The sequence below is a fragment of the Lissotriton helveticus genome, chromosome 11, assembly GCF_964261635.1.
Source record: "Lissotriton helveticus chromosome 11, aLisHel1.1, whole genome shotgun sequence".
In the NCBI taxonomy this organism is placed as follows: domain Eukaryota; kingdom Metazoa; phylum Chordata; class Amphibia; order Caudata; family Salamandridae; genus Lissotriton; species Lissotriton helveticus.
In genome coordinates, this window is record NC_136072.1 from 306,496,589 (window position 1) to 306,522,312 (window position 25,724).

Genomic DNA, 25,724 nt, shown 5'->3' on the forward strand with positions numbered 1-25,724 from the left:
CAGGAATCGCCCCAGACATTCTAGGCGATCTGTGCACCCTTTACTCCCCGCCGCGTGCACTGCATTCGGCGAACAGGCGTCTTGCACGTATCCCTCGCATATGTAGAACTAGATCTGGCGGCCGCTCCTTTAGACAGCTGGCCCGCGCTCTATGGAATTCCCTCCCTCTACACGTTTGCAGTAACCCTGACCATCAGGCCTTCAGACATCTTGTGAAGACCTGGCTCTTTTCTCAGGTCTAACTTCTTGGTCTTGTCCCCTGCTTAGTCTTGCTCCAGCGCTGGGACGCCACTTTGCCGAGGCAGCCATGCGCTTTACAAGTATTTTAATCTAATCTAATCTAATCTTAGATAGGATTTGATTTATGATTTTACTTGAAGCCATTTTCTTTTTCCTATGTTTATTTATGTTTAATGCAGTTTTTCTAGTGGGGAGTTCAGTAATGTTTTATTAGTTCTGTTTGATTTCCAAATCTTTAACTACGCTTAGTTTACTTTTCGTATACTTATTCTTAGTTTCAAACAGTTTAGTTTAGCCAGATTTAATTTAGCAATGTGAAGATGTGTTTGACAAGATAGAAAAGCTTAGGGTGAAATTCCTGCTTTCACAAGACTCAGTCTTATGGAAATTTCTACCACTTCATTTCCTTGTTGAGGTGCACTTTGGAAAGTACTAAGAATGCTCTAAAACACACCTTTTCCCTAAGCTTAAAATCTCCCCATAAGCTTTCTTTCCGCTTGTGATCACAGGTAGGCTGTTATTGAGTATATGAGGTCTGTAATGATGAAAGGGGCAAAAATTGTGTCGGATCTTCAGAGGCTACGTTGTTAAAATGGAGAAGTATAGGGTGTTTCTACAGAACGCTTCTTTTCCACCTATTTTTTATGGCGTACTTCGCTTCCAGCAATGTCTTGGTTAAAACTGCACATATAGGGCCCAATTCACAAAGGCAATCTGAGACAAAAGTCCATACTCCTCGTCTTGGGCCTTAATCTCCGCACCCGGGACGGAATAACCGGCTCAGGCCAGATGAAGTGTAATCAATGGGCCGGAACACCATTTTTACAAAAAGGAACATTAGGGAACATGAGATAAATGGTAGACGAGGCCATGAAAATCAGATTGGGCAGGGAAAATGGTGTGGACGGACACTACACCACATCCCCAAAAAGTTGCTCCTTTGCATCATGGTACCTGCAGGCCACAATTTGTGCTCCCCTCAGTGTTGGCTGAACTGTTACAGCAAAGTTTGGTGTAACACTAGAGTCAACACTGAGTGTGGTTTAACACATAAGTCAACACTGAGGGGAGTGCAAATTGTGGACTGCATGTACCAAGCAAACTTTTCTGGGATGTGATGCAGTGTCTGACCACAAACTTTTCCCTGGCCAGACTGAATTTCATGACCTCCTCTACCATTTATCTTACGTTCTTAATGTTTCTTTTGGTAAAAATTGTGTTCCAGCCCATTGATTACACTTCATCCATTCCGAGCCGGGAGTCCGGCCTGAGCCAGAGAGTACGGCTTGAGCCGGAGATTCCGGCCCGACTGCAGATGTAAAGATACGACTCGAAATTGACCTAAGTAAATACCAAAAATCATACACTTAAATGTTTGTCTCAGATTGCCTTTGAGAATCGGGTTCATGGTGTATAGGTTAATGAACAGAATAGGGACAGGAAACAGGACAAATCCAGGGAGCATTTGTGGATGGAGTCCTCACACACAAACATGTGTAGCCTTGATAGAGATATTAAAAGTGTATTTGGATTTGGGGTTGTGCTGCTAAGAAACATAAATATTGTTATTTTTAATATTTAGATTTTTTGTTAGCATGTCACAAAATTAACCTGACACTCACGAGTTGGAAAGAATAATTCTACAGGTGAATAGTCTAACCGTAATCTTTGGCCTGCATGAACATCAACATAGCATCCTTAGTGTTATTAAATGATATGAAAAACACTTAAACTTAACATGAAACAAACACTGAATGGGGCAGCTGGAAGCAGACTGCATTGTTAAAATTGCATTATAAAATATAATTAGACACGTCAGCCTCCTTCAGAAAGCTACAGGGTGGATACAGTATAGTACAGTTTTCTACAGTGGCGTAGAGGACAGTACAGTGTTCTAGAGTGTGCTAGAGTGGATTGGCATACAGCCGTATATTGTAGAAAGGCAAGACTGGAGTGGAGCTGAGTGGAGTACAGTGGAATACTGTGCCCTGGAGTACAGTGGAGTAAAGTGGGATGCAGTGGCATTCAAAGAGTTGCATACAGTGTGGTATACTGGAGAAGAGTATTGTAGAGTTTTGTACAAGGACATACAGTAATAAAGTATTGTGCAGAGAGATATAGTTTGTTGGAGGGTTCCATTCAGTGTAATAGAATGTTGTAGAGTAGAGTTTTATAAAGTAAAGTAGAGTGTCGTGCAGTGGAGCTACGTAGAGTTGATAGTTCGACAGTGGCATAGAGGGCGGTATAATCTCATCCAGTATAGTAAAGTAGAGTACCGTGAAGGGGAATGGTGTACCATAGTGTGGAAGAAAGTATATTAGAGTGTATAGGTGTGTCGTAGAGTAGAGTGCCATGGAGTGAAGTACAGAGTAGTCGCATAGCACTGGTTCGAGCAAACTGTTATAAATTGGAGTGGTGTATCATATAGTAGAGTGGAATGCTGTGTTATAAAGTATTCAACAGTGCTGTATAGTGGAATAGAGTGTTTCACAATGAAGTGTATAGCACAGAGTGGAGTTGTAAATTGGAGTGGGGAAGAATGTTGTATAGTGCCATAAAGCAGAGTTTTAGAGAGCAGAATTATATAAAGTGGAGGAGAATGTCGTAGAGTGGAGTGTTATAGAGTGGAGTGGCATACTCCATAGTGGCATGCAGTGGAGTACTGTACAGTGGAGTATCATTCATTGTAATACAATTCAGTGTAATACAGTACAGGGGAATAGTGTGCAGTGACGTTTAGAAGAGTGGAGTGGCATAGAGTGGAATAGAGTACACTGAAACGTCATACAGTGGAGTGGCATAAAGCTGGAGAGCATAGAGTGGAGTGGCGTACAGTGGAATAGCGGATAGTGGAATAACACACAATGGAGTGACGTACAGAGCAACAGCATCCAATGGAATAGAGTACAATAGAGTGGCGTACAGAGGAGTGGCATACACTGGAGTAGGGTACAGTGGAGCAACATACAGTGTTGTGGCATACAGCGTAATAGCATACAGTGTAGTGTTGTATACTGGAGTGGCATACAGTGGAATACCATAGAGTGCATTGTCATACAGTATGAGTGGTGCAGAGTGGAATAGCGTATAGTAGAGGAGCATAGAGTGCATAGACTATAGTGTAGTGTGATATACTGGAGTAGCATGCAGTGTGGTAGGGAAGAGTAGAATAGTGTACAGCTGAGCCCCGTAGACTGGAGAGGCGCCCAATGGAATAGCGTAGTCCTGAGTGACATAGAGTGGAGTGGCTTAATTGGAGTCAACTAGAGTAGAGTAGCATACAGTGCGGTGACATACATTGGGGTGGCGTAGACTGCAATGACGTACAGTAAAGTGGGGTAGCGCATACAACTGGAGCGCTGTCCAATGAAATACTGTACAATGTAGTGAGGTAAAGCAGAGTGGTGCACCATGGATTGTACTGGAGAGGCATACAGTGGAATACCAGAGGATGGAGTGTCATACAGTTGCGTGGTGTAGAGTGGAATAGCATATAGTGGAGTGGTGTAGACTGCAAAGACCTACAGTATAGTGCTAGATACTGGATTAGCGTACAGTGTAGTGGGGAAGAGTGGAATAGTATACAGTGGAGTACCGTGGACTGGAGTGGCATCCAATGGGATAGTGCAGAATTGTGTGATGTAGAGTGGACGGGTGTATACTGGAGTAGCATACAGTCCAGTGGCATAGTGTGAAATAGCATACTGTGAACTGTCGTAGAGTGAAATGGCATACAGTGGAATAGCATAGAGTGAAGAGGCGTACAGTCGAATGGCATAGAGTGGGACAGAGTTTAGTGCAGTATCATACATTGGAGTGGTGTATAATAGTGGCGTCATCAGTGATGTGATTTGAGATGTCATCAGTGATGTCATCAGTGATGTCACTGACCATGTCATGAATGAATGATGTAATATGTGACATCATCAGCAGTGGATTGCGGGCGCGCGAGTTATAGTTAGTAGAACTAACTATAACGGAGGAATTTCAATGGTTTTGTATTAGTGAAATGTCCAGCTAACTATAACACCCCTGAAGCCTATGTTTTTTTCAGTGAATTTCTAAGGTTTTTAAATGCTAATTCCTAAATATAACATGTCTGAAACCTATGTTTTTTTCAGTGAATTTCACAGTATTTTTAAATGCTAATTCCTAACTATGACATATCTGAAACCTATGGTTCTTTCAGTGAATTTCAAAGGTTTTGTAAATGAAAATTTTTAAATGTATTAAGTTTATATTTATCTTTTTGATACTGATTTACTACATGTTTTTAAACTATTTATTTTTAGATATTTTACTTTTTAAATTTCATTATAATGACATTATACATTACATTACAAAATATGCTTTCTCAGAATGAATTACTTTAGTTTAAATACTTTGCAAATAGGCAATATACTTTTAAGTACAGTTTTACAGTTGTTGCAATGGGCAACACAATTTCAAACACAATGCAACATTGAGCTCAATGTGAAGTTCTAGTTAAATGCAATGAGTTACTTTATGGATTACTTTTCTAACCACAGGACTCGATCCTAGATTCAGTCCTGGGACATCTCCTGTAAACAGGTGAGTAAAAGTGTTTTGGTTACTGTAGTGATTTTTAAGGAATATTATTGTATTTTAAAAGTTGAAAAAAAATTCACATAGAATCACCAATGCTATCCTATGGGAGAAAATTCACTTAGCAGGTAAGTAGTGTTAACGTTATTTTTTCTTATTCAGTGGTGGATCCTGGATCCAGCACTGGTGCATCACCTGTAAACAGTTGAAAGAATGTGTTTAAGTCACACATGCGTTTTTTAAGGAATATTTGTAGTTTGTGAAAATAGACACTTAGAAACTTTTCTGGTGAAAACCAGACAATGGATTCCTATGGAAGGAAATTCAAATTACTGGTAAGTACGGTTAGAATTACTTTTTAGGGTCAGTGCTGGGCTAAAAGATGCAGCACTGGGTTCTCTCCTGATAACAGGTGAGTAAATCGGAATTCGTTGTTCGGAGGATTTTATGAGAATATTTTAAACTTCCAAAACTCCACACTTATAAGAGTATTTCCAAGTAAAACCAGTCAATGTTAGCCTATGGAAGGAAATTCAAGTTACTGGTTGTGGTACTGAAAATTCTGGACCCGTGTCATAAACATTGTCGAATCATGACGATTTTGGTATCAGCGGACCGAGAATGACGAGTACACTATGTACGAGCATTTTCGTCTCATTCGAGTGGCGAGATCACCCTGAAATCAGGAATCTCGTCCTGAACCCTCGGGTTCCATTTTGTATGCAGCAGCCATTTTGTGGTTGCCCTCACATAGGCCGATGACTAAGGCCAAAAACGAGTCTGAAGGACACGTACACCTTTGCTGACTTCCCTGTGATCTGGGCAAGCTGACTCCACTGCCTGAAGCCAAACCTGTTCGGTCAGTTCCTTTCCCAGTGACCGATCAAGATTAGATCAAGGCATGGCATACCATAAACCCTTTATCGCACACAAACCATGCCTAATCTTACACACACCTGTCTCTGTTTCTTACTTTATGACTTGCTTTACGAGGAGGAGGTGCCCGATTTTATTAGGGGTCCGTCCGATATCTGATGGAAATGTTGGGCCTTGCCGGGAAATTGATTGTGGGCTGGACAAACTGAAAATAGGCTTGTCATCATGAATCTGCTTTTTCATTGTTGTAAAAATATGTGAATGGCCAACTGTAAAATAAGGAATGTTTGCCTAAAGCATAATATTTTGTATAAAAGAAGGATGGCTGGCTTTGTAAATTGAGCAGTCTCCTGAGAATATACACCGTGTTGTACTTCTAGAATACCTGTTACTGGCTGCAGCCAATAAATTCGATCTTTGACTTCACCTAGAAGACTCTGTGTTTCTGTAGTCTGGGACAGGAAGGACTCGAAGTCTTAGGGTGTGTTCCCTGGCACCGCTGGGTTCTTAAAAACCCAGTACTTCAGTTGGCGCCCAACGTGGGGTGATTTCAGCGGTACCGGTCCAAGCCTGAGGTTCGTGAGGAGCTTCGTGTGAAATTCTGGAGGAAGGCCAACCACTTCATCGACCCCTGTATGGCGTCGTGGTCCGAAAGTCTTTGCTGCGAGGTTCCCCGCTTCCCGACGGCTACGAAGGACTGCTGCCCTGACTATCGCCCTGTCTTGGACCCTTGATGATTTGTAGAGCGAAACGATAGACGAGTCTTCTGGTGACGTCATCGATACCTCAGTTAAGTATAAGTGGAGCGTCTCCCAGTCCTTAGTTTGGTTCTTAGTTTGGGTATCCCCTTGGGATCTTTGATTTGGAACTTGCAAGTACCAAAGCCGAGGGACTCGTGTATTCACAAGACTATCGTATTTCGATAATCCTTTGAAGTTTGAAGCTAGACTAGAGAGCGAAGATGCCTGGTCTTAGCAGACTTGGAAATTTGTTTTGTCTTGGTTGTAATAGGGATTCCCGGTTGGAGGACTCGTGTCCGGTTCCTCCGATTGGAACTCCGACATATGAGCTCTATGTGAAGCACGGCGTAGGCCCAATCACATATAATGAAGTATGGATCCGATACACCAGAAAGGACGGTGTTTTAAAATGGCCCCAATATGGTAGTTTTGACACAGAGATTTTAGATAACCTAGAGGTTAGACTCTTTAAAAAGAAAGCCCGGCCGGCGATGTTTGACTCCTTCCGCCTATGGCGAAAGGAAGCCAAACAGAAAGAAATTAAATTAGCTAAAAAGAATAAAAGAGAAAAGGATATTTCGATAATGCAAGCTGCTATGCAGTATAAAGATGATGAAGAAGAACAAGCGAGTGAGCAGTTGCACGGCAACGTAAAATGGCAATCGATAAATGTTATCCAGTTTTACCGCCTCTTCAGCAAGATGCAGCAAAAGAACTTGAGAAAGATCCTTTAATGTCTCACTTATTGAATTCGCCACCCCCCTATGCGCAGAGTGCTACTGCACCTCCGCAACCTTTAGTTGTGCAACCTCCGGTTGTTGTGCCTCAGGTTCTTCCACAACTGCCAGCTCCTCTTCAGTTGGCTCCCACTGCTACGGCTCAGCCTCCTCAAGGGCCGCTGACTTTGCTACCTGCTCCCCCTGTACTTCCTACAACTTTGCCTACTGCACTGACTACCTCTTCTGATGTCCCTCCTATTACTGCCTCTGCGTCTGCATCTGCATCTGCTTTACCGCACTCTGCTTTTTCTCCTGTTCTTTCGCCGACTTCTCTTTCTGTTCGGCTGAGAATGACTGATACGGTTGCTAGTCTTCTGTATCCTCTTTTTGGAGCACCAAGTATGACCCCTGTTTCAACACACAAACAGTTGCGTAGTCAAATGCCCGACTCTAGAGAGTGGTAAACATTGAATTATTTTTGCACGCAAATGGGTTACAGACCCCACAAGATATGTGCTAGATTCTGTTATGGATGTCTTCCATCAGTGGGAAGCACCGAAGCAGAGATACGTTTTCGAGAAAATGTGTGTTTTTCTTTGTGAGGAATTGGAGGAAAATGATTTAGAATGCAATCCGCCTGAGCTGTGTCGTGTACGGTACGAGTTTGCAAAAGGCACAATTGTGGGTTCCGATGTTGAAAAAGCAGTTGCGACATTGTTGTCGTTTAGGAGTGAGGGTGTTTCTCGATCATTGTTTGAGCATGATTCCTCTGTTAAGAGGAAAGCGAGACAATACCCCATGAGAGAAGTTCCTCCGGTATGGAAGGAAGCCGTTGCAGCTGATGTCCCTAATAATATCGATGCTATACCGGCACATTTTCCGCGTATTTTTGTACATGTTCCTTGGAAGCGAGCTGAAGTTTTGGCCCTTAAACAGACTTTGCCTGACCCCCGTAAAAATCCTGCAGGATATTATAAGGAACTATCTCAGACTGCAGACTCATGCATTATGAATTTAGCCGATATCGACATGTTGTTTGGGAATGTGGTTCCACAGCCTTTATGGGGTTTGATTCGTCACACAGATCATGCGCCGGAGTTAGGTGATACATGGGCTAATATTGCTGCTGCAGATGGCCGACAAGTTGGTGGTGCTAAACCTGAGCCTGTAGTTGCAGAACTCCCTTGTAAAATTGTTACCTACATGAAGACTTTAATGCCTGCTATGAGATGAATTGGGACAAATTGTCTGCATGTAAGCAGAAGAAAGAGGAAACCGTGTCTGATTTCTTCACTAGGTTTGAGGAGACTTTTATCGACCACAGTGGTCCAGATATGAGTACAGAAGGTGGTCAACGGTTGTTCGTTGACAAGTTCGTACATAATTTGCTTCCTGAGTTGTGTAAAAAATTGAAAGATTCAGAGAGTTCTTGGGCCGTTTCCTCATCAGCACAGATATTGGCTACTGCACAGTATTATGAAAATAGAGATAAGGACGAAAAAGATAGAGCAGACAAGAAAACTAAAGAGTTAAAAACTAAGGTTCTTTTACAGCAAGCTTATCCGCCTCGTGGTGGCCAGCGTGATTATCAGCAACCTCAGCAATTTCAGAGAAACTCGCAAAGGTTCGAGTTTTCTCAACCACGTTTTTCTGTAGGCCCTAATCAGTGTGCATATTGCAAAGAAGAAGGTAATTTTAAAAGTAGTTGCCCTGCTTTGTTACAGCGTATGGATGGTGTTTCTAGTGCAAGAGGTCGAGATACTCCACAAGCGCCTAGAGGTAGAGGACGTGGAAATTTCCCCCAGAACGTGCGTTCTTTTCCGCCTCAGAATTCAATGAATAGTTTTGATCAGCAGAATAACGCGTCTGGTAGGACACCTCAATACTGTGCTGATGACTACGATGCAGAAGATGAGAGTATGGAAGGTAATGATTGCTAGGACAGCCATAGACAAAGAGAGGGAGTTGTTTCAGTTCCAGTAGATCAGAGTGGACCTTATGTTGAGGTGATTACATCAGGTGTGTCAGAGCCTTTTCTGTTGGATACTGCTGCTACAAAGAGTTCTATTATACACTCTAAACTCCCTGGCGCACCTTTGTCTGGCGAAATGAATGTTTCAGTAGGTTTTTCTGGCGCCCCGGTTAGGAACCCACTTTCTAGTCCTATGTCCCTTTCTGTTGGACCTTATGAATTGGAAGCACCCCTTATTTTGACAACGGGTTGTGGTGAGAACTTGTTAGGATTGGATCTGTTAAAAAGATTGTATGCAACCTTGTATTGTTCTCCTTCAGGAGTACAGCTTACACTGGGTAAGAAAGTGGTCTCCCCAATGTATTTGTCGAAGAATAAACTTCCGGCAGAATTGTTATCTCTTCCTGATATTCTTTGGGCTACTGGTCCTAATGATGTGGGTCTTTTGGAAATACCGCCATATGTTGTGACATTGACAGCCAATGTTAAAATGCCACGCATTCCTCAATACAAAATCTCTAGTGAAGGGGAAAAAGCGTTGCTAGCGATCATTTATGATTTGATCGAAAAAGATGTAATTGAAGAGACAAGAGGCAACGTTTGCAATAGTCCTGTTTTGCCTGTTTTGAAGCGCACTGACCCTTTCCAGCCACCTGTTTACAGATTTGTAATTGATCTTAGGGAGGTGAATAAAATAGTTGTGCCACAGTTTCCAGTTGTCCCTGATATCACTGCCTTATTAACGATGATTCCAGCTTCTGCCACTTGGTTCTCAGTGATTGACCTGAAAAATGCCTTTTTCAGCATCCTAATCGCCGAGGAGAGTAGGGATATTTTCGGCTTCTGTTTAGGAGGACGAAGCTTCCGGTTCAAACGCGCTCCCCAGGGCTATTGTGATAGTCCATTGATATATAGTCAGGCTTTAAAAACACAACTTGATACAGTTATTCTACCTGATGGCGCTACCCTTATTCAGTACGTTGACGATTTGCTAGTCGCTGCAGATACTGAGGAAATTTGTAAAGAAGCAACATTGTCATTGTTGCGTCATTTGTCTGATTTGCATCACAAAGTGTCCCTTTCAAACCTACAATATTGTCGACAAGAAGTGACCTACTTAGGTCATCTCTTATCGAAGGAGGGAAGGAAACTGACCCCAGAAAGAATTCAGGCAATTGCAAAATTGAGTGTGCCAAGGACACAGAGAGAAGTGCGCGCTTTCTTGGGCATTACATCCTATTGCAGGCAATGGATACCGAATTTTTCTCTGCTGGCCAAACCCTTGGTAGCATTGACTTGTAAAGATACACCGAATCCCCTTCCATGGTCTGAGGATTGTCAGAAAAGTTTTACCGAATTGCGTGATGCATTATGTTCGGCTCCTGTGTTGGGTACCCCTGACTACAGTAAGCCTTTTACACTGTATGTCCATGAGAAAGAAGGTTGTGCATTGTCAGTGTTGACACAGTCTTTTGGGGACAAGCAACGTCCATGCGCGTATTTTTCGTCGACTTTGGATCCGGTAGCTAGAGCGTTGCTGAGTTGTGTGAGAGCCACAGCGGCAGCAGCTGTTTCTATTCGGCAGTCTGCTGGGTTAGTGATGAATAATATGTTAATTGTAATGGTTCCACATGCAGTGGACATTTTGTTAAACAGGACCAAGACACAGCACTTAACTAGTGCTCGATTGTCAGGTTACGAGTTGACACTTTTAGCGAGTCATGTGCACATAAAAAGATGCAACACGTTGAATCCAGCTACGTTGCTGCCGATTGTAGCAGAAACAGATGTTTCTGAACAGCATGATTGTTTTCTTAAAACAGAGGAAGAAACGAAAGGGAGAGTAGATCTTAGGGACACTCCTCTTGTGAAATATGATGGTACCTTATGGATGGATGGTTCATGCTTCAAGCTTCCGAATGGTGATACGACTGCAGCATACGCTGTTACGACTTTGCATACGATTGTTGAAGCTGCACGTATCCCACATAATTCAGCTCAAGCAGCAGAGTTGATTGCACTTACAAGAGCGTGTGTGTTATTAAAAGGAATGAAAGTGACCATATATACTGACAGCCAGTATGCATTTGGTGTGGCCCATAGTTTTGGACGATTGTGGAAAGAACGTGGATTTCTGACTTCGCATGGAGCCAAAATACAGCATGGTCAGTTGGTGAATGAACTTCTTGAGTCACTTACCTTGCCGTTGCAAGTCACGATTGTGAAATGCAGTGCACATAAGAAGGTTACTGATGATGTTGGTCGTGGCAATGCATTTGCTGATGAAATCGCAAAAGAAACAGCGAGGGATGTGATGAGTCGAATGTATGTTGCAGGCCCTGCGAGATGGGTTGGTGACATTGGAATGTGTGAAGATACGATAGAGAGTGTAAAGTCTATTCAAGCTGAAGCTACAGCGAAAGAGTTGAGTGTGTGGAGAGAGAGTACGGGTAAATTGGATGCAAATGGTTGTTGGGTTGAATTGTCAGAACATCAGCGATGGTTGTTATCCAATGCATATGTGCTTGCAGTGGTTACAATGGCCCATGGAATGGCTCACATCAGTGTGAAAGGGATTTGTAAGTTGTTGGCTCCAGTATGGCAAAATGCTGGAATCCCAAAATGCACAGAGAATGTGGTCAAGAATTGCATGGTGTGCTTGAAATACAATCCTGGTAGGGGAACTCCAACTCCAGCTGGTCATTTTGCACCTCCAACGTATCCGTTCGAGGTTTTGCAGCTAGATTTCATCCACATGGAGAGGTGCAACAACTTAAAATACATACTTGTTGTTGTTTGTGCCTTTTCAAGATGGGTAGAAGCATATCCCCTGAAGGACAACACTGCCATGTCCACAGCTAAAGCGCTTGTCAAAGAATTCTTCCCCAGATTTGGGTTGCCGAGAATGGTTTGGAGTGACAATGGGAGTGAATTTGTAGGTCGAGTGATGAAGAAAGTATGTGAAGGACTAGGTATCCAACAAAAATTCCACGCTGCAAATTACCCCCAATCAGCTGGACTAGTAGAGTGCTACAACGGCACCCTAAAACGTAAATTAGCCAAGATACAAGCAAGCTCTGGTCTTAAATGGCCTGACGCTCTGCCTTTAGCACTCCTATCAACAAGAATGACTGTGCATTCGCGAGTGGGACTTAGTCCCTATGAAATAGTGTTCGGCCGTCCGGCCAACATATGGGGAGTGCCTAGACCGACAAAATTCAGTGAAATTGAACACCCTGTACTGCTTGATTATTTGTATGATCTGACGGCTAAATTGCGTGTTTTACACCAACAGGTTCACGATTCTCTGCCTCAGGTTTCTGAAGATCCAGGTCACACTATCAATCCTGGTTCGTGGATTTTGGTGAAAAATTTCCAGCGGACAAAGAATGATCAGCCCCGTTGGACAGGCCCCCACCTAGTCCTTCTCTCAACGAGATCAGCCGTTCGAGTGGAAGGAAAGAAGAACTGGATCCACGGCGTACACTGCAAGAGGGTCCCTTTGCCTCTGCCGTACGACCGGTGGGTCCAGGAGGGTATCGCTGACTCTGAGACTGAGACTGTGCCTCGTTTTCTGCCTTTCAGCGATGAACGTGTAAAAGGAACAATTTCTGAACAGGAAAGTGACAATCTTTTGCAGGAAGCGGTGCCACCGTCAATTCGATTGGACACTACCAAGCCTGAACTCTTGTTTCAGGACCAGACATTACCTGGAAAAAGACGTTATAACCTGTGGCCGAGAACTAAGGACAAATAAAAAGATTTCTTTTTCTTTACTATTTTTAAAAGTGCAGCTCTCTCATCTGAGAAACTTTTTTATTTTTGTTTTTCGAACCACCATCCGGGTTCAGCTGTAGGGTCGCGGTTGCCGAAGTCTTTGGAGTGCAGCCGAAGACGTTAGGTCGACGGTTCTGGTTGGTCTAAGGGAGTTGCCCTGGACTGACAGAAGCATTCCTTAGCATAGAACACCCTACCATCGCGAGCAGCAATTAGAGAGGATGGAGTTTTTCGAGATGGAGAGACCTGCCAAAGAGATGAACTTTAAAGCTGAAATTTGTAGAATGATGACCAAGAAAAGTTTTTTGATATTTTGCATTCTCATGTTGGTTAGCGTAATGATGTTTTTAATAGGATATGTTTTATTCTCTTTTCAAGTGACATTTGCACCCACAGCACAGCCCATGCCTCCTTCTACTGTTTCCTCACATTCTTTTCACCCTTTACCTGAACATGAGTCCGCTAGGAGATTAGAGTTTATCAATAACTTCTTCGTTCAGCTTTTGCACCAACACCAATTAGTAGTGAACACAACTAACTGTTGGGTGTGTGGTCTTATGCCTCACACTACTGATAAAGGTATCCCTTACCTGGTCCTGCCTTTCAGCCATAATGGTTCTGTGTGGGCATACAGAACGATGTTCATTTATGCACATGAAGTCTACCCCCTACGTTCTGTAAAAGATAATCCAAAGAATAGTGCTCTGGTTAAGGGTATAGTAGATATGATATGGGAAGATACTTCCTATGAGACTATCCCGAGAGATGAGACACTAGCATACATTGGATGGAACGTGACCGGATATGGAGTTACTCTGAGTGAGAAACAGCGAGCTAAGAGATCCTCCCCGATTTGGATTGTACCCCATCAGGGTCACCTATGTCTGCAAGGTAATGGCAAGAATCCCAGAGCTCAGTTAGGAAAGAGTATCTGCACGGAAACATATGTCTTTGCATCCCAGACTTCCCCTTCGTTCCTAGCAGCCAAGGGTACCTATTTCATCTGCCATGATAGAGCCTACACGTGGTTGCCCCCTGATTTTTCGGGCACATGTTTTGTTTCGTTCCTGTTGCCACCCACCTACACCGCTGCGGCAGATTACCACAAGACAAGGGTAGTTATAGGTGTCTTCAATGAGAAAGACACTGCAGGACAAGAATTGGGAGATTTCTTGAAGGGTTTTCTGCCGTTTTGGGGACCTATGGTTAACAGCAGGAACATAAGGCAATTGACAAGGGTGGTCGAGTCCACCGTAGTTGAAACTGCCGGTGCCCTTAGTAACTTGACTGCTGAGCTCCAGTCGGATCGCCTTATGACCCTTCAGAACAGGGTCGCGCTAGACATCATACTTGCAGACCGAGGTGGGGTATGTAAAGTGATCCAATCGAGTTGCTGTGTTTTCATCCCAGATACCGCTCCAACAGTGTACCAGGCCATCTCCAAACTACATAAGATCTCCGAATCAGTCCTGGGCTCAAAGATGCAGCACTGAGGTCTCTCCTGATAACAGGTGAGTAAATCGGAATTCGTAGTTCTGCTGATTTTAGAGGAATATTTGTAAGTTTCAAAATTGACAGAAAGTTTTTCAGCAAAAAGCAGGCAATGATATCCTATGGAAGGAAATTCAAGTTACTGGTAAGTACGGTTAGAATTACTTTTCAGGATCAGTACTGGGCTCAAAGATGCAGCACTGAGGTCTCTCCTGATAACAGGTGAGTAAATCGGAATTCGTAGTTTGGCTGATTTTAGACTAATATTTGTAAGTTCCAAAATTCCACACTTAGAAGAATTTCCAAGTGAAACCAGTCAATGTTAGCCTATGGAAGGAAATTCAAGTTACTGGTAAGTATGGTTAGAATTACTTTTCAGGGTCAGTGCTGGGCTAAAAGATGCTGCACTGGGTTCTCTCCTGATAACAGGTAAGTAAATCGGAATTCGTTGTTCGGAGGATTTTATGTGAATATTTTAAACTTCCAAACTCTACACTTATAAGAGTATTTCCAAGTGAAACCAGTCAATGTTAGCCTATGGAAGGAAATTCAAGTTACTGGTATGTATGGTTAGAATTACTTGTCAAGATCAGTACTGGGCTCAAAGATGCAGCACTGAGGTCTCTCCTGATAACAGGTGAGTAAATCGGAATTCATAGTTCAGCTTATTTTAGAGGAATATTTGTAAGTTTCAAAAATTGACACTTAGAAACTTTTTCAGCAAAAAGCTGGAAGGAAATTCAAGTTACTGGTAAGTACGGTTAGAATTACTTTTCAGGATCAGTACTGGGCTCAAAGATGCAGCACTGAGGTCTCTCCTGATAACAGGTGACTAAATTGGAATTCGTAGTTCGGCTGATTTCACTTCGGTCCAGTATATATAGAGCCACTTTCCTACACCATCCCCTCCCTTCACCACTGTGAAAACACGCCCTCTAGCGTGTTTTAAGTTGGGGAAATAATTCCCCTTCAATCCAGAGGGTCCCTAGAGTCCAACTAGCCCACTAGGTACATCCAGTAAGTGCCACAGAGCTGCGTAGCAGAGAGATGTAAAAAGGGGAAATGCCTGCACCACCTCGCTGCAACGCAGCGCAGTGGCGCTTCCTGGAAGCACCTGGTAGGCTAGTTGGCCCCCATGGTCCCTCATGATTGAAGTGAAATTAATTCCCCAACTTAAAACGCGCCACAGGGCGTGTTTGCACACATCACCTCAGCCCCCGTCCCCTCTCTTCACCACTGTGTAAACGCGCCCTGTGGACATTCTAAGTAAGATCCGTGGCACACTGGATCCGCGACTCCCGCCATAATGTCCCTGGGTGGGCCCGGGGCAGTTTATGAGTTAATGCGCGTGTGACTATGTGGCACCCCCGCGACTGGCACCTCCCCGGGGCAAACATAATTAAAGAGGTGCTGGGCCCGCAGAGCCCCCCACAGCCCCGGGGACTGCTACTCCCCAGGGCAAATTATTTTAAAAAACAGTGCCGGGAAGCCCTATGGCCTCCCCTGTAGCCTCAAGGACACCTTTGCCCGGGGGTGCACCACATCTCCGGGGCTTTAGCATTTTAATATGAGGGGATCTCATGGACCCTCCAGCCCCGGGTACCACCACTTCCTCTGGCTTTAACATTTTAATTGGGGGGGGGCGGCACGGACACCCCACAATGACCATCACCTCCCCGGGGCCAAACTCTTTGTCTAAGAAATTGGAGGGGGCAGTTCTGGGCCCCAGGGACTGCCACCTCCCCAGGGCAGGCTCCTACTCAAGGAAGGAAATGGGCCGCATCCCACTCCCCTCCTCGAGCCATAGGTGGCCCCGGGGACCTCCACCCGCAAGGGTCTGCTCCAGCAACATCCTTGAGTGCCCAGCCCTGGGACATTGAAGTTTGCTAGTGCATGCCACAGCAACCAAGTGCTCCGGTTTCAGAGAGCGAGAGAATTTTGCTCTTGCTTGCTGAAAGCAGAGCACTTTGCTTTTTACACACAGGGAGCTGCATTTCAGCAGCTCCATGTGTGTAAAAATCAATGCCGGCTCCCGCAGGAGGCAGGAGTTGGCCAGGACTCCAGGGCCCTTCAGGACCCCCCCACTGTTCCCAACGAAGAGGCCTGGTCCCTTGGGATGGTATCCCTGGGGCCATAAATACCCTGCGTAGGGAGCTGTATACCTCTTCCCTTTAAGGATATTTTGTAAAAAAAGAAAAGGCCTTGCTGAGCGTGGGTGGGGTCCTCGGGCCAAATCAGCCCAGGAGGGGGTTTGCGCGGCCCCCTCACCCTTTTAGTTTATTTAAAAAGTGGGTCAGGCCCTGGAATGGGGTCCCCGGGGTTAAAAATGGTCAAGGGAAGGCAGGGTCATGCAGCCCCCTTCCTAGAACATAAAAAGAAAGCCAGCAAATCGCCGGAGGCCCTGCCCTTCTTCTCCACTACTCTGCAAACAACCCTCCTGGCGTGCTGCTGGTTGGGGGTTGAAGTCCTCCTGGCTGCTGACGGTCCTTAGGGGCCAACCAGACCTCCTATTACCTCCACTAAGCCCAACACAGTGGGATTGCTGACAGGTGGTCAGAGGCCACGCCCTCTTTCTCCATCACTCTGCAAACGTGCCATATGTATGGATATGTGTATGTGTGTGTGTGTGTGTGTGTGTGTTTCTGTGCATATATATATGCCGCCGATGAGTCTTTCCGGCCGACAAAAAAGTCGCAAGCTATTCAAACTTGTGGTAGCCAGTTAATTATCTGACACCAACTGGGAAAAGATCATACAAAATCCGGCGGCTGTAGGCGAGGGACATATGGCCTTTTGGAGTGGCGATACAAAGAATCGGACATGAATTTGACGGAACATCAGAGTCACCCAATTGGCCCGGTATCATCCAATGGCTGAAGTGGACACAGTATAACTGTCCAATCACACACAGCGTATCATGGACAAGCATTACAGCATTGAGAAGGCGATGAACGCCGAAACGCGTCTGCTGTTAACAAATCAAGCCAACATGAACCTGCGAGTGCTCCAAAAATATGTTTTTAAGTTGCTGTGCAGCAAGAATGGGACCCACCCTCATCGTATGGAGACAGCACCCGCCCTGTGTTCGGAGTTTGAGGTGGGAGTGGTGTTAGTAAATGTAATTTCGAACTCCCAAACCGCCGCCGATGAGTCTTTCCGGACGAAAAAAAAAGTCACAATCTATTCAAACTTGTGGTAGCCAGTTAATTATCTGACACCAACTGGGAAAACATCATACAAAATCCGGCAGCTGTAGGCGAGGGACATATGGACTTTTGGAGTGGCGATACAAAGAATCGGACATGGATTTGACGGAACATCAGAGTCACCCAATTGGCCCGGTATCATCCAATGGCTGAAGTGGACACAGTATAACTGTCCAATCACACACAGCGTATCATGGACAAGCATTACAGCATTGAGAAGGCGATGAACGCCGAAACGCGTCTGCTGTTAACAAATCAAGCCAACATGACCCTGCGAGTGCTCCAAAAATATGTTTTCAAGTTGTTGTGCAGCAACAATGAGATCCCACCCTCATCGTATGGAGACAGCACCCGCCCTGTGTTCGGAGTTTGAGGTGGGAGTGGTGTTAGTGAATGTAATTTTGAACTCCCGAACCGCCGCCGATGAGTGTTTCCGGCCGACAAAAAAGTCACAAGCTATTCAAACTTGTGGTAGCCAGTTAATTATCTGACACCAACTGGGAAAACATCATACAAAATCCGGCGGCTGTAGGCGAGGGACATGTGGCCTTTTGGAGTGGCGATACAAAGAATCGGACATGGATTTGACGGAACATCAGAGTCACCCAATTGGCCCGGTATCATCCAATGGCTGAAGTGGACACTGTATAACTGTCCAATCACACACAGCGTATCATGGACAAGCATTACAGCATTGAGAAGGCGATGAACGCCGAAACACGTCTGCTGTTAACAAATCAAGCCAACATGACCCTGCGAGTGCTCCAAAAATATGTTTTCAAGTTGCTGTGCAGCAAGAATGAGGACCCACCCTCATCGTATGGAGACGGCACCCGCCCTGTGTTCGGAGTTTGAAGTGGAAGTGGTGTTAGTAAATGTAATTTCGAACTCCCGAACCGCCGCCGATGAGTCTTTCCGGCCGACAAAAAAGTCGCAAGCTATTCAAACTTGTGGTAGCCAGTTAATTATCTGACACCAACTGGGAAAACATCATACAAAATCCGGCGGCTGTAGGTGAGGGACATATGACCGTTTGGAGTGGTGATACAAGGAATCGGACATGGATTTGACGGAACATCAGAGTCACCCAATTGGCCCGGTATCATTCAATGGCTGAAGTGGACACAGTATAACTGTCCAATCACACACAGCATATCATGGACAAGCATTACAGCATTGAGAAGGCGATGAACGCCGAAACGCGTCTGCTGTTAACAAATCAAGCCAACATGACCCTGCGAGTGCTCCAAAAATATGTTTTCAAGTTGCTGTGCAGCAAGAATGAGGTCCCACCCTCATCGTATGGAGACAGCACCCGCCCTGTGTTTGGAGTTTGAGGTGGGAGTGGTGTTAGTGAATGTAATTTCGAACTCCCGAACCGCCGTCGATGAGTCTTTCCGGCCGACAAAAAAATCGCAAGCTATTCAAACTTGTGGTAGTCAGTTAATTATCTGACACCAACTGGGAAAACATCATACAAAATCCGGCGGCTGTAGGCGAGGGACATATGGCCTTTTGGAGTGGCGATACAAAGAATCGGACATGGATTTGACGGAACATCAGAGTCACCCAATTGGCCCGGTATCATCCAATGGCTGAAGTGGACACAGTATAACTGTCCAATCACACACAGTGTATCATGGACAAGCATTACAGCATTGAGAAGGCGATGAACGCCGAAACGCGTCTGCTGTTAACAAATCAAGCCAACATGACCCTGCGAGTGCTCCAAAAATATGTTTTCAAGTTGCTGTGCAGCAAGAATGAGGTCCCACCCTCATCGTAAGGAGACAGCACCCTCCCTATGTTTGGAGTTTGAGGTGGGAGTGGTATTAGTGAATGTAATTCCGAACTCCCGAACCACCGCCGATGAGTCTTTCCAGCCGACAAAAAAGTCACAAGCTATTCAAACTTGTGGTAGCCAGTTAATTATCTGACACCAACTGGGAAAACATCATACAAAATCCGGCAGCTGTAGGCGAGGGACATATGGCCTTTTGGAGTGGCGATACAAAGAATCGGACATGGATTTGACGGAACATCAGAGTCACCCAATTGGCCCAGTATCATCCAATGGCTGAAGTGGACACAGGCTAACTGTCCAATCACACACAGCGTATCATGGACAAGCATTACAGCATTGAGAAGGCGATGAACGCCGAAATGCGTCTGCTGTTAGCAAATCAAGCCAACATGACCCTGCGAGTGCTCCAAAAATATGTTTTCAAGTTGCTGTGCAGCAAGAATGAGGTCCCACCCTCATCGTATGGAGACAGCACCCGCCCTGTGTTCGGAGTTTGAGGTGGGAGTGGTGTTAGTGAATGTAATTTCGAACTCCCGAACCGCAGCCGATGAGTCTTTCCGGCCGACAAAAAAGTTGCAGGCTATTCAAACTTGTGGTAGCCAGTTAATTATCTGACACCAACTGGGAAAACATCATACAAAATCCGGCGGCTGCAGGCGAGGGACATATGGCCTTTTGGAGTGGCGATACAAAGAATCGGACATGGATTTGACGGAACATCAGAGTCACCCAACTGGCCCTGTATCATCCAATGGCCAACATGACCCCGCGAGTGCTCCAAAAATATGTTTTCAAGTTGCTGTGCAGCAAGAATGAGGTCCCACCCTCATCGTGTGGAGACAGCACCCGCCCTGTGTTCGGAGTTTGAGGTGGGAGTGTTGTTAGTGAATATATATATGTATGAATGTATATATCATGCTTGAAGCATCAAACGAAGCCATTGAGCTTGCTTCTAATTGATAGAGGCATCAAGATCACGATCTAATTCGTAATTTTGTCTCAGTCGCACATGTAATTACAATATGAACATCAAATGCACAGCTAATATACAAAGCATTCTGTAAGAAAGCATCAGTTTCACAAACTATGAATCAAACCATTAATGAGTCACAAAACATGCATCAAACTTCTATAAAAGTGCTTTACTTAAAGGAAGCAATTAAACAGTTTCTGAAAACCTCAATATTCCTGAATCCAATTGCTCAATACATCATGTAATTGCTCAGGTACTAGTAAATTGTTGGGTGTTTGTGAGACTGGGAATATGTCACCCTGAAAACACGAGTACGGAAGATTAGCTGCAACATGTAGATTTCGATAAAGCCAAACAAAAGGAAGATCCACTGATACATTTATTTAAGTAGCTTACCCACAACATAGATGTGATTGTGGAAACTGACAGCATTGATGCATTTGGCCTCAACGGGCATAGGGGCCCGCACTGTCCATTTGTTGACAGAGGGATCATAGCACTGCGTCTTGTCAGTGGCCAGCTTTCCATTGGGTCCTCCTCCGATCACATACAGTTTCTTCTCATAGCTGGCAGCAGCGAAAGAACTAACGTTGAATGCGAGAGGTGCTGCCTGGAGAAAAAGGAACACTTTTAAGAAACACATACAAATGAGGCTCCATTGGCATGAACAGCAAACAAGGACATGTTTCTGAGGATTAACCTTCTGCAGCCTAGTTATGTGGCATAATTTGACTGTGGCCATTTGTTTCCAAGGGGATCACATTTCCTTGGTGATCTACTGACTCCTGAGTCTCACGATCACATAAGACCTGAAACATGATGGTGGCTGTTTTGGTGGACGGGCATGGCTGGGGCCCATGTTTTAGCAAAGTTTATTCCTTGTGTTTGCAAATGTTTTAACAGGGTTGTGTGGCCCAAATAGCTATAAAAGGAAATGCGATCGCTTTATAATGGCAGTCCTCTTTATGTTATCTTGTTGGCCGGCAAGGGAATAACGTTTTGCATATGGTGCAGGGGTTAATATTGCACAACCTGTCTTTTAAAGATAGTATACAACTTTAGAAAGACCCAAAACATAAAATGGAAGTCCAAACTAAGATCAATGGAAAAATTGGTTTAATGGTCTCTGAAGTTTCTCAGAGCAGTGCGAAGGTTAAAGCAGGTACGTTTTTCACTCTTTCCCCTCTTGGTGTTGCTGTACCAGTCTGCCTTGTACCAAAGACGGTTCTCCATAAGAATGTTTTATTTTTAATAAGACATTTTTTAATACTTGTTTTAGTCATTTATTTAATTACACTAACATGCATTCACATATTAATACAGTGATTCCATACTTTCCATCAGTTTACATCATTGTAAAGCAACAGTTTGCCACATCGTTGTCCTGCTTCTTATGGTATGAGCACAACATTCTCATGGCCCCTCCTTTAGATTCCCTCCATTCTGCACCTTGTCAACATGGCTTCTGGACAAATTTCCATCCCACGGGATACCACCACTTTGGTGAGACCGCACTCAGGCCTTGAGGATGTCATTTTTTAGAATTCCATAATCAGTGAGGGGACTGCCATTTGGGAAGTCCATATATCATACTGAGGTATGTCTCCCTTTCTGACATTTTGGGATTTCTGCATGCTGTCTGAACCATGCATTCTTATGTGAAGTCATTGCCATGCCTACAAATATGGACAACTATTTGAAACTATCATGTTTAGTGAAACATATGGCAAACGCTGAGTTTCGTAAAGGGTTACTGAAATGGCCACACGCTAGTGGCCCTGGGGGCACTTGACCGCTCCCCACACATTCAGAATATTGTGAGACAAAAGTCTAAAGGACTCACAACCATTAACCATGATCCAATATTTAATCTCAATATGTCATGTCTATAGACAGAAGTTGTCCTGTGCTTGATTCATAAGAAATAAAGATTTTAAGGACAAAGGCCCAACATTTTCATTAGGAGGTCTCCGCCCAATGTCATTGGACGTTGTCAGGGCCACTACTCCCACAACTGGCACCATTTACTGGCAATGTTGGCACTGCATTGTACCGTCCTGCCACATTTATATAGCGCTTACTACCCCTATGTGGGTGGCTGAAGCCCTTGTCTACATGGATAGCACGCTACACCGTGAAGATGTGTGGTTGGATGGATGTTGTCTTTGTTTTGATCCTATGTAGTGTTAACATGTTGTTGTGAGGATCACTGAGGTGTGGTTATTGTGTTATGGTTGAGTTATTTAAACTAGGATGGTCTGTCAAGTTTATAGAAATATAAAATGTGCTAGATAAAACACACATCATTAATGCAGCTTTTTCATTTTTTTTTTATCCCGTAGTAATGTTTTTATTACTTGTGTTACTAAATCATGTTGTTGCATTAATAACTGCTTTAAAAGGGTCATATGATTTGCTATTTCTTACCATTATATGCACATAATGAGCCTCACATGAAAAGAATTCTCTTATAGTCATTCACCTATTTACTCTCCATCTCACTGCAATGTTAGCAGTTCTATTGTACTGGGGGATTTTTTTCTGATACCTTTACTTGTTATTTACTGGAGGGAAACACCCCAAGAAACGTAAAAACAGTTTAACTACCTTCATTCATGATGTCTCAAAACAGGGCATTGTTTAGATGTAATTCATTGACATCTAAACCGTCTACTGGCGGCATGTGTCCCTAGCCAGGGCATTGAGTACCAGAAGATAGACAGGCGGTGGCAGCCTGAAGAGGCTCTTGAACTGGAGGGGTATCTTTTTTATTTTTATTAAACTTTTATTGTTAACAGGGAGACAAGCGGTATAACATATATTGTATCACCTACAACCCCTGTCGGGCCGGCTACATATCCAAGAGTGCAAAATCCAAGAGGGCAGTACAAGTAATACGCAGCACGCTGCTGCCTACAACCGCTTTGGGCTGGCTGCGTTAACATGAAAAATGTAGCGTCAAAAACATCTTGCCAGAGTGGAGCAGTAAATATGATACAATCAAAGCTCCCTCACCTTGACTGGGATGGAAAGCATAAGGAACCCTCTGACAGGGTCAGGGCCGTACTGGCTACTGGGCGTTTTGGAATGCTGCTGAGCTGGGGACTGATTTCGTTGATGGGGACCTGCGTGTGCTGAACAAAATTTGTTTTGCTTTGTTTATTTCAAAGCACAGGCAGGTCTCTATCAACAAAATCACCCCCCACCGAAGTGAAATCAGCCCCCAGCTCGGCAGCATTCCAAAACGCCCGGTAGTCAGCCCGGCCCTGCCTGTGGCCCATAATAGTAAATCCCGGGGACTGTGTCTCCGTCTGAGACACGACCATGAGGGTACATTTAGTGTTGTGAAAGTGGAAGCTGTACAGCCTCATATGTTGTGGCTTCAGAGAAAGTCTTGAGGAGTAAACTAGGGGAAACCATCTAACCAAATAAAATAATTTCCTGCAGGCCAGAGAAAGCTGTGTATGTGCAGTAGCGATGGAATGCGGGGTCTCACCGCAAGCAGCGAGGGGAGCGAGCCTCTGGTGCCCTTCGCCCAAGTGGGATGCCTTTGGACAGCCGCGAGAGGCCGTAAGGCCCTTGGGCCGAAAAGCTGGCGCGCTCCGAGTTCCAGGGGGTTAAAACACATAAAGTCTATGTATGTGAGATAATGTAAGATGGGTTACCATATCCGCTGGAACTTCTTATTGGTGTTCGCCAGGGTGTGCGACAGCCACTCCATTGCCAGCAAATGCCACATCCTAACAAACCACAGCACCACGGAGGGGGCGACTTCTGTCTCCAAGCGCATGCTATGAGCTGCCGCGCGGCTAGCAGTAGGTGGCTTGCTAGGGCCCAGTCAGCGTACGTCATAGCCTCAATACCGGGCGGTCATATGCCTAGGACCATTACAGGAGGCAGGTCCAGGAGCAGAAAGCCCAAGATCCCCTTAATGTGGACTAGGACCTCCTTCCAAAAGGTTGAAATTACCCTGCAGGCTCAACAAATATGGCCGAGAGTACTGCCCGTTCGTCCGCAGCGCCAACACTGATCAAGGGACCGTGTGGTAAATACTTGCTAGACAAGCGGGTGTGTGATACCATCAGAACATTATTTGTACGCAGTTTTGCATGCCGCGATAATGAGGTACATTTTAGGGATATCTTGCCATAATGTTTACCATTGTTTAGTATTGATTTCCCCAGAGACATCACCATGCCACGCTGCCTGGTAGGTATGCATAGCAGCCGGAGTAGAGTGTTGAAGCACCTGATAGGTTCTGGAAATCAGCCCCTTTGAGCCTTCAAAGTTACGGACTAGCTACTTGAAAGGGGTGAGAGGTTGTGTAGCTGCTTTATAAGTTCCGGTCAGAGTTGCCCAGGGTCGCAGTTAAAGGTATTGATAGCGAGCCGCAGCAGGAAGAGCAAACTCAGTCTCAAAAGACTTGATGGCATCTCCTTTGAACAGGTCACTAAGTGTCCGTCAGTCCCCTTCAGTCCAGCGGCACAAGGCTAGTGGCGGTCGGTGCTGAGGGAAGGCCATATTACCCGCTTTGGGTGTGTTGGGGGAGGGGAAAAAAGAGAGACCCCCTTCACCCTGACTCTGTCCCAGATCTACAACACCGTCCTGGTCAGGGCCGCAACATAAGCACTGGGCCGATGCACCCACTTGGGCAACCAGACCAGGTTCCACAGGGGCCGGCATGCCATGCACCAGTCCATGTGGAACCAGTGCTTCTCTCTCTCACGCACCACCCACTCGGAAATGTATCTCAGGTGTGCTGCCCAGTAGTACTCTAACTGGTTTGAACCTGCCAGTCCATCCCTGTCCTGAAGCTGCATCAATAGGGAGTGAGAGATTTGAGGGGGCTTACCACTCAAAATGAAAGTGCGCAATTCCTTCTGGAGACGTTGGATATCCTCTTGTGGGATTGATGTGGGCAGCGTCTGAAAGACGTATAGGACCCAAGGTAATATATTCATTTTAAAATTGTTGACATGCCCAAACCAGGAGATATAAAGGGGTTTCCACTGCTGCAAGTCTGCCAGGATCATGTGACGAAGGGGGGACCAGTTAACACAAGACCGCGTGGCGGGATTAGGGGTAATATAAAGACCACGGTATTTGATAGAGTCAGTCGACCATTGGAATGGAGTGGAGTTCTGTAATGGACAGTAATGGAGTCCTGGAGAGTGAGATTGAGAACAAGTGACTAAGTCCTGTTGACTTTAAAACCACTGATAGCTGCAAAGGCCTGCAGGTAGTCTATGACAGTGGGGAGCGAGATCGCGGGCTTATCAAGGGTGAGAAGAAGGTCGCGGGCAAACAGGTTGATCTTGTGCTCCTGCCTCTCAAAGGAGATGCCCCTGATTCCCCTGGCA

The 25,724-nt window shown here is 44.9% G+C and overlaps 1 protein-coding gene across 2 annotated transcripts in view; it reads right to left on the reverse strand.

Moving 5' to 3' along the window:
* Positions 1 to 25,724, reverse strand: part of KLHL6 (kelch like family member 6) — an 815,903-nt gene that overhangs the window by 57,221 nt on the left and 732,958 nt on the right. For both annotated transcript variants that reach the window (XM_078665473.1, XM_078665472.1), the window contains exon 6: positions 20,761 to 20,974. In XM_078665473.1, the coding sequence (XP_078521599.1) occupies positions 20,761 to 20,974 (214 nt within the window). The remainder of the gene's footprint in view (positions 1 to 20,760; positions 20,975 to 25,724) is intronic.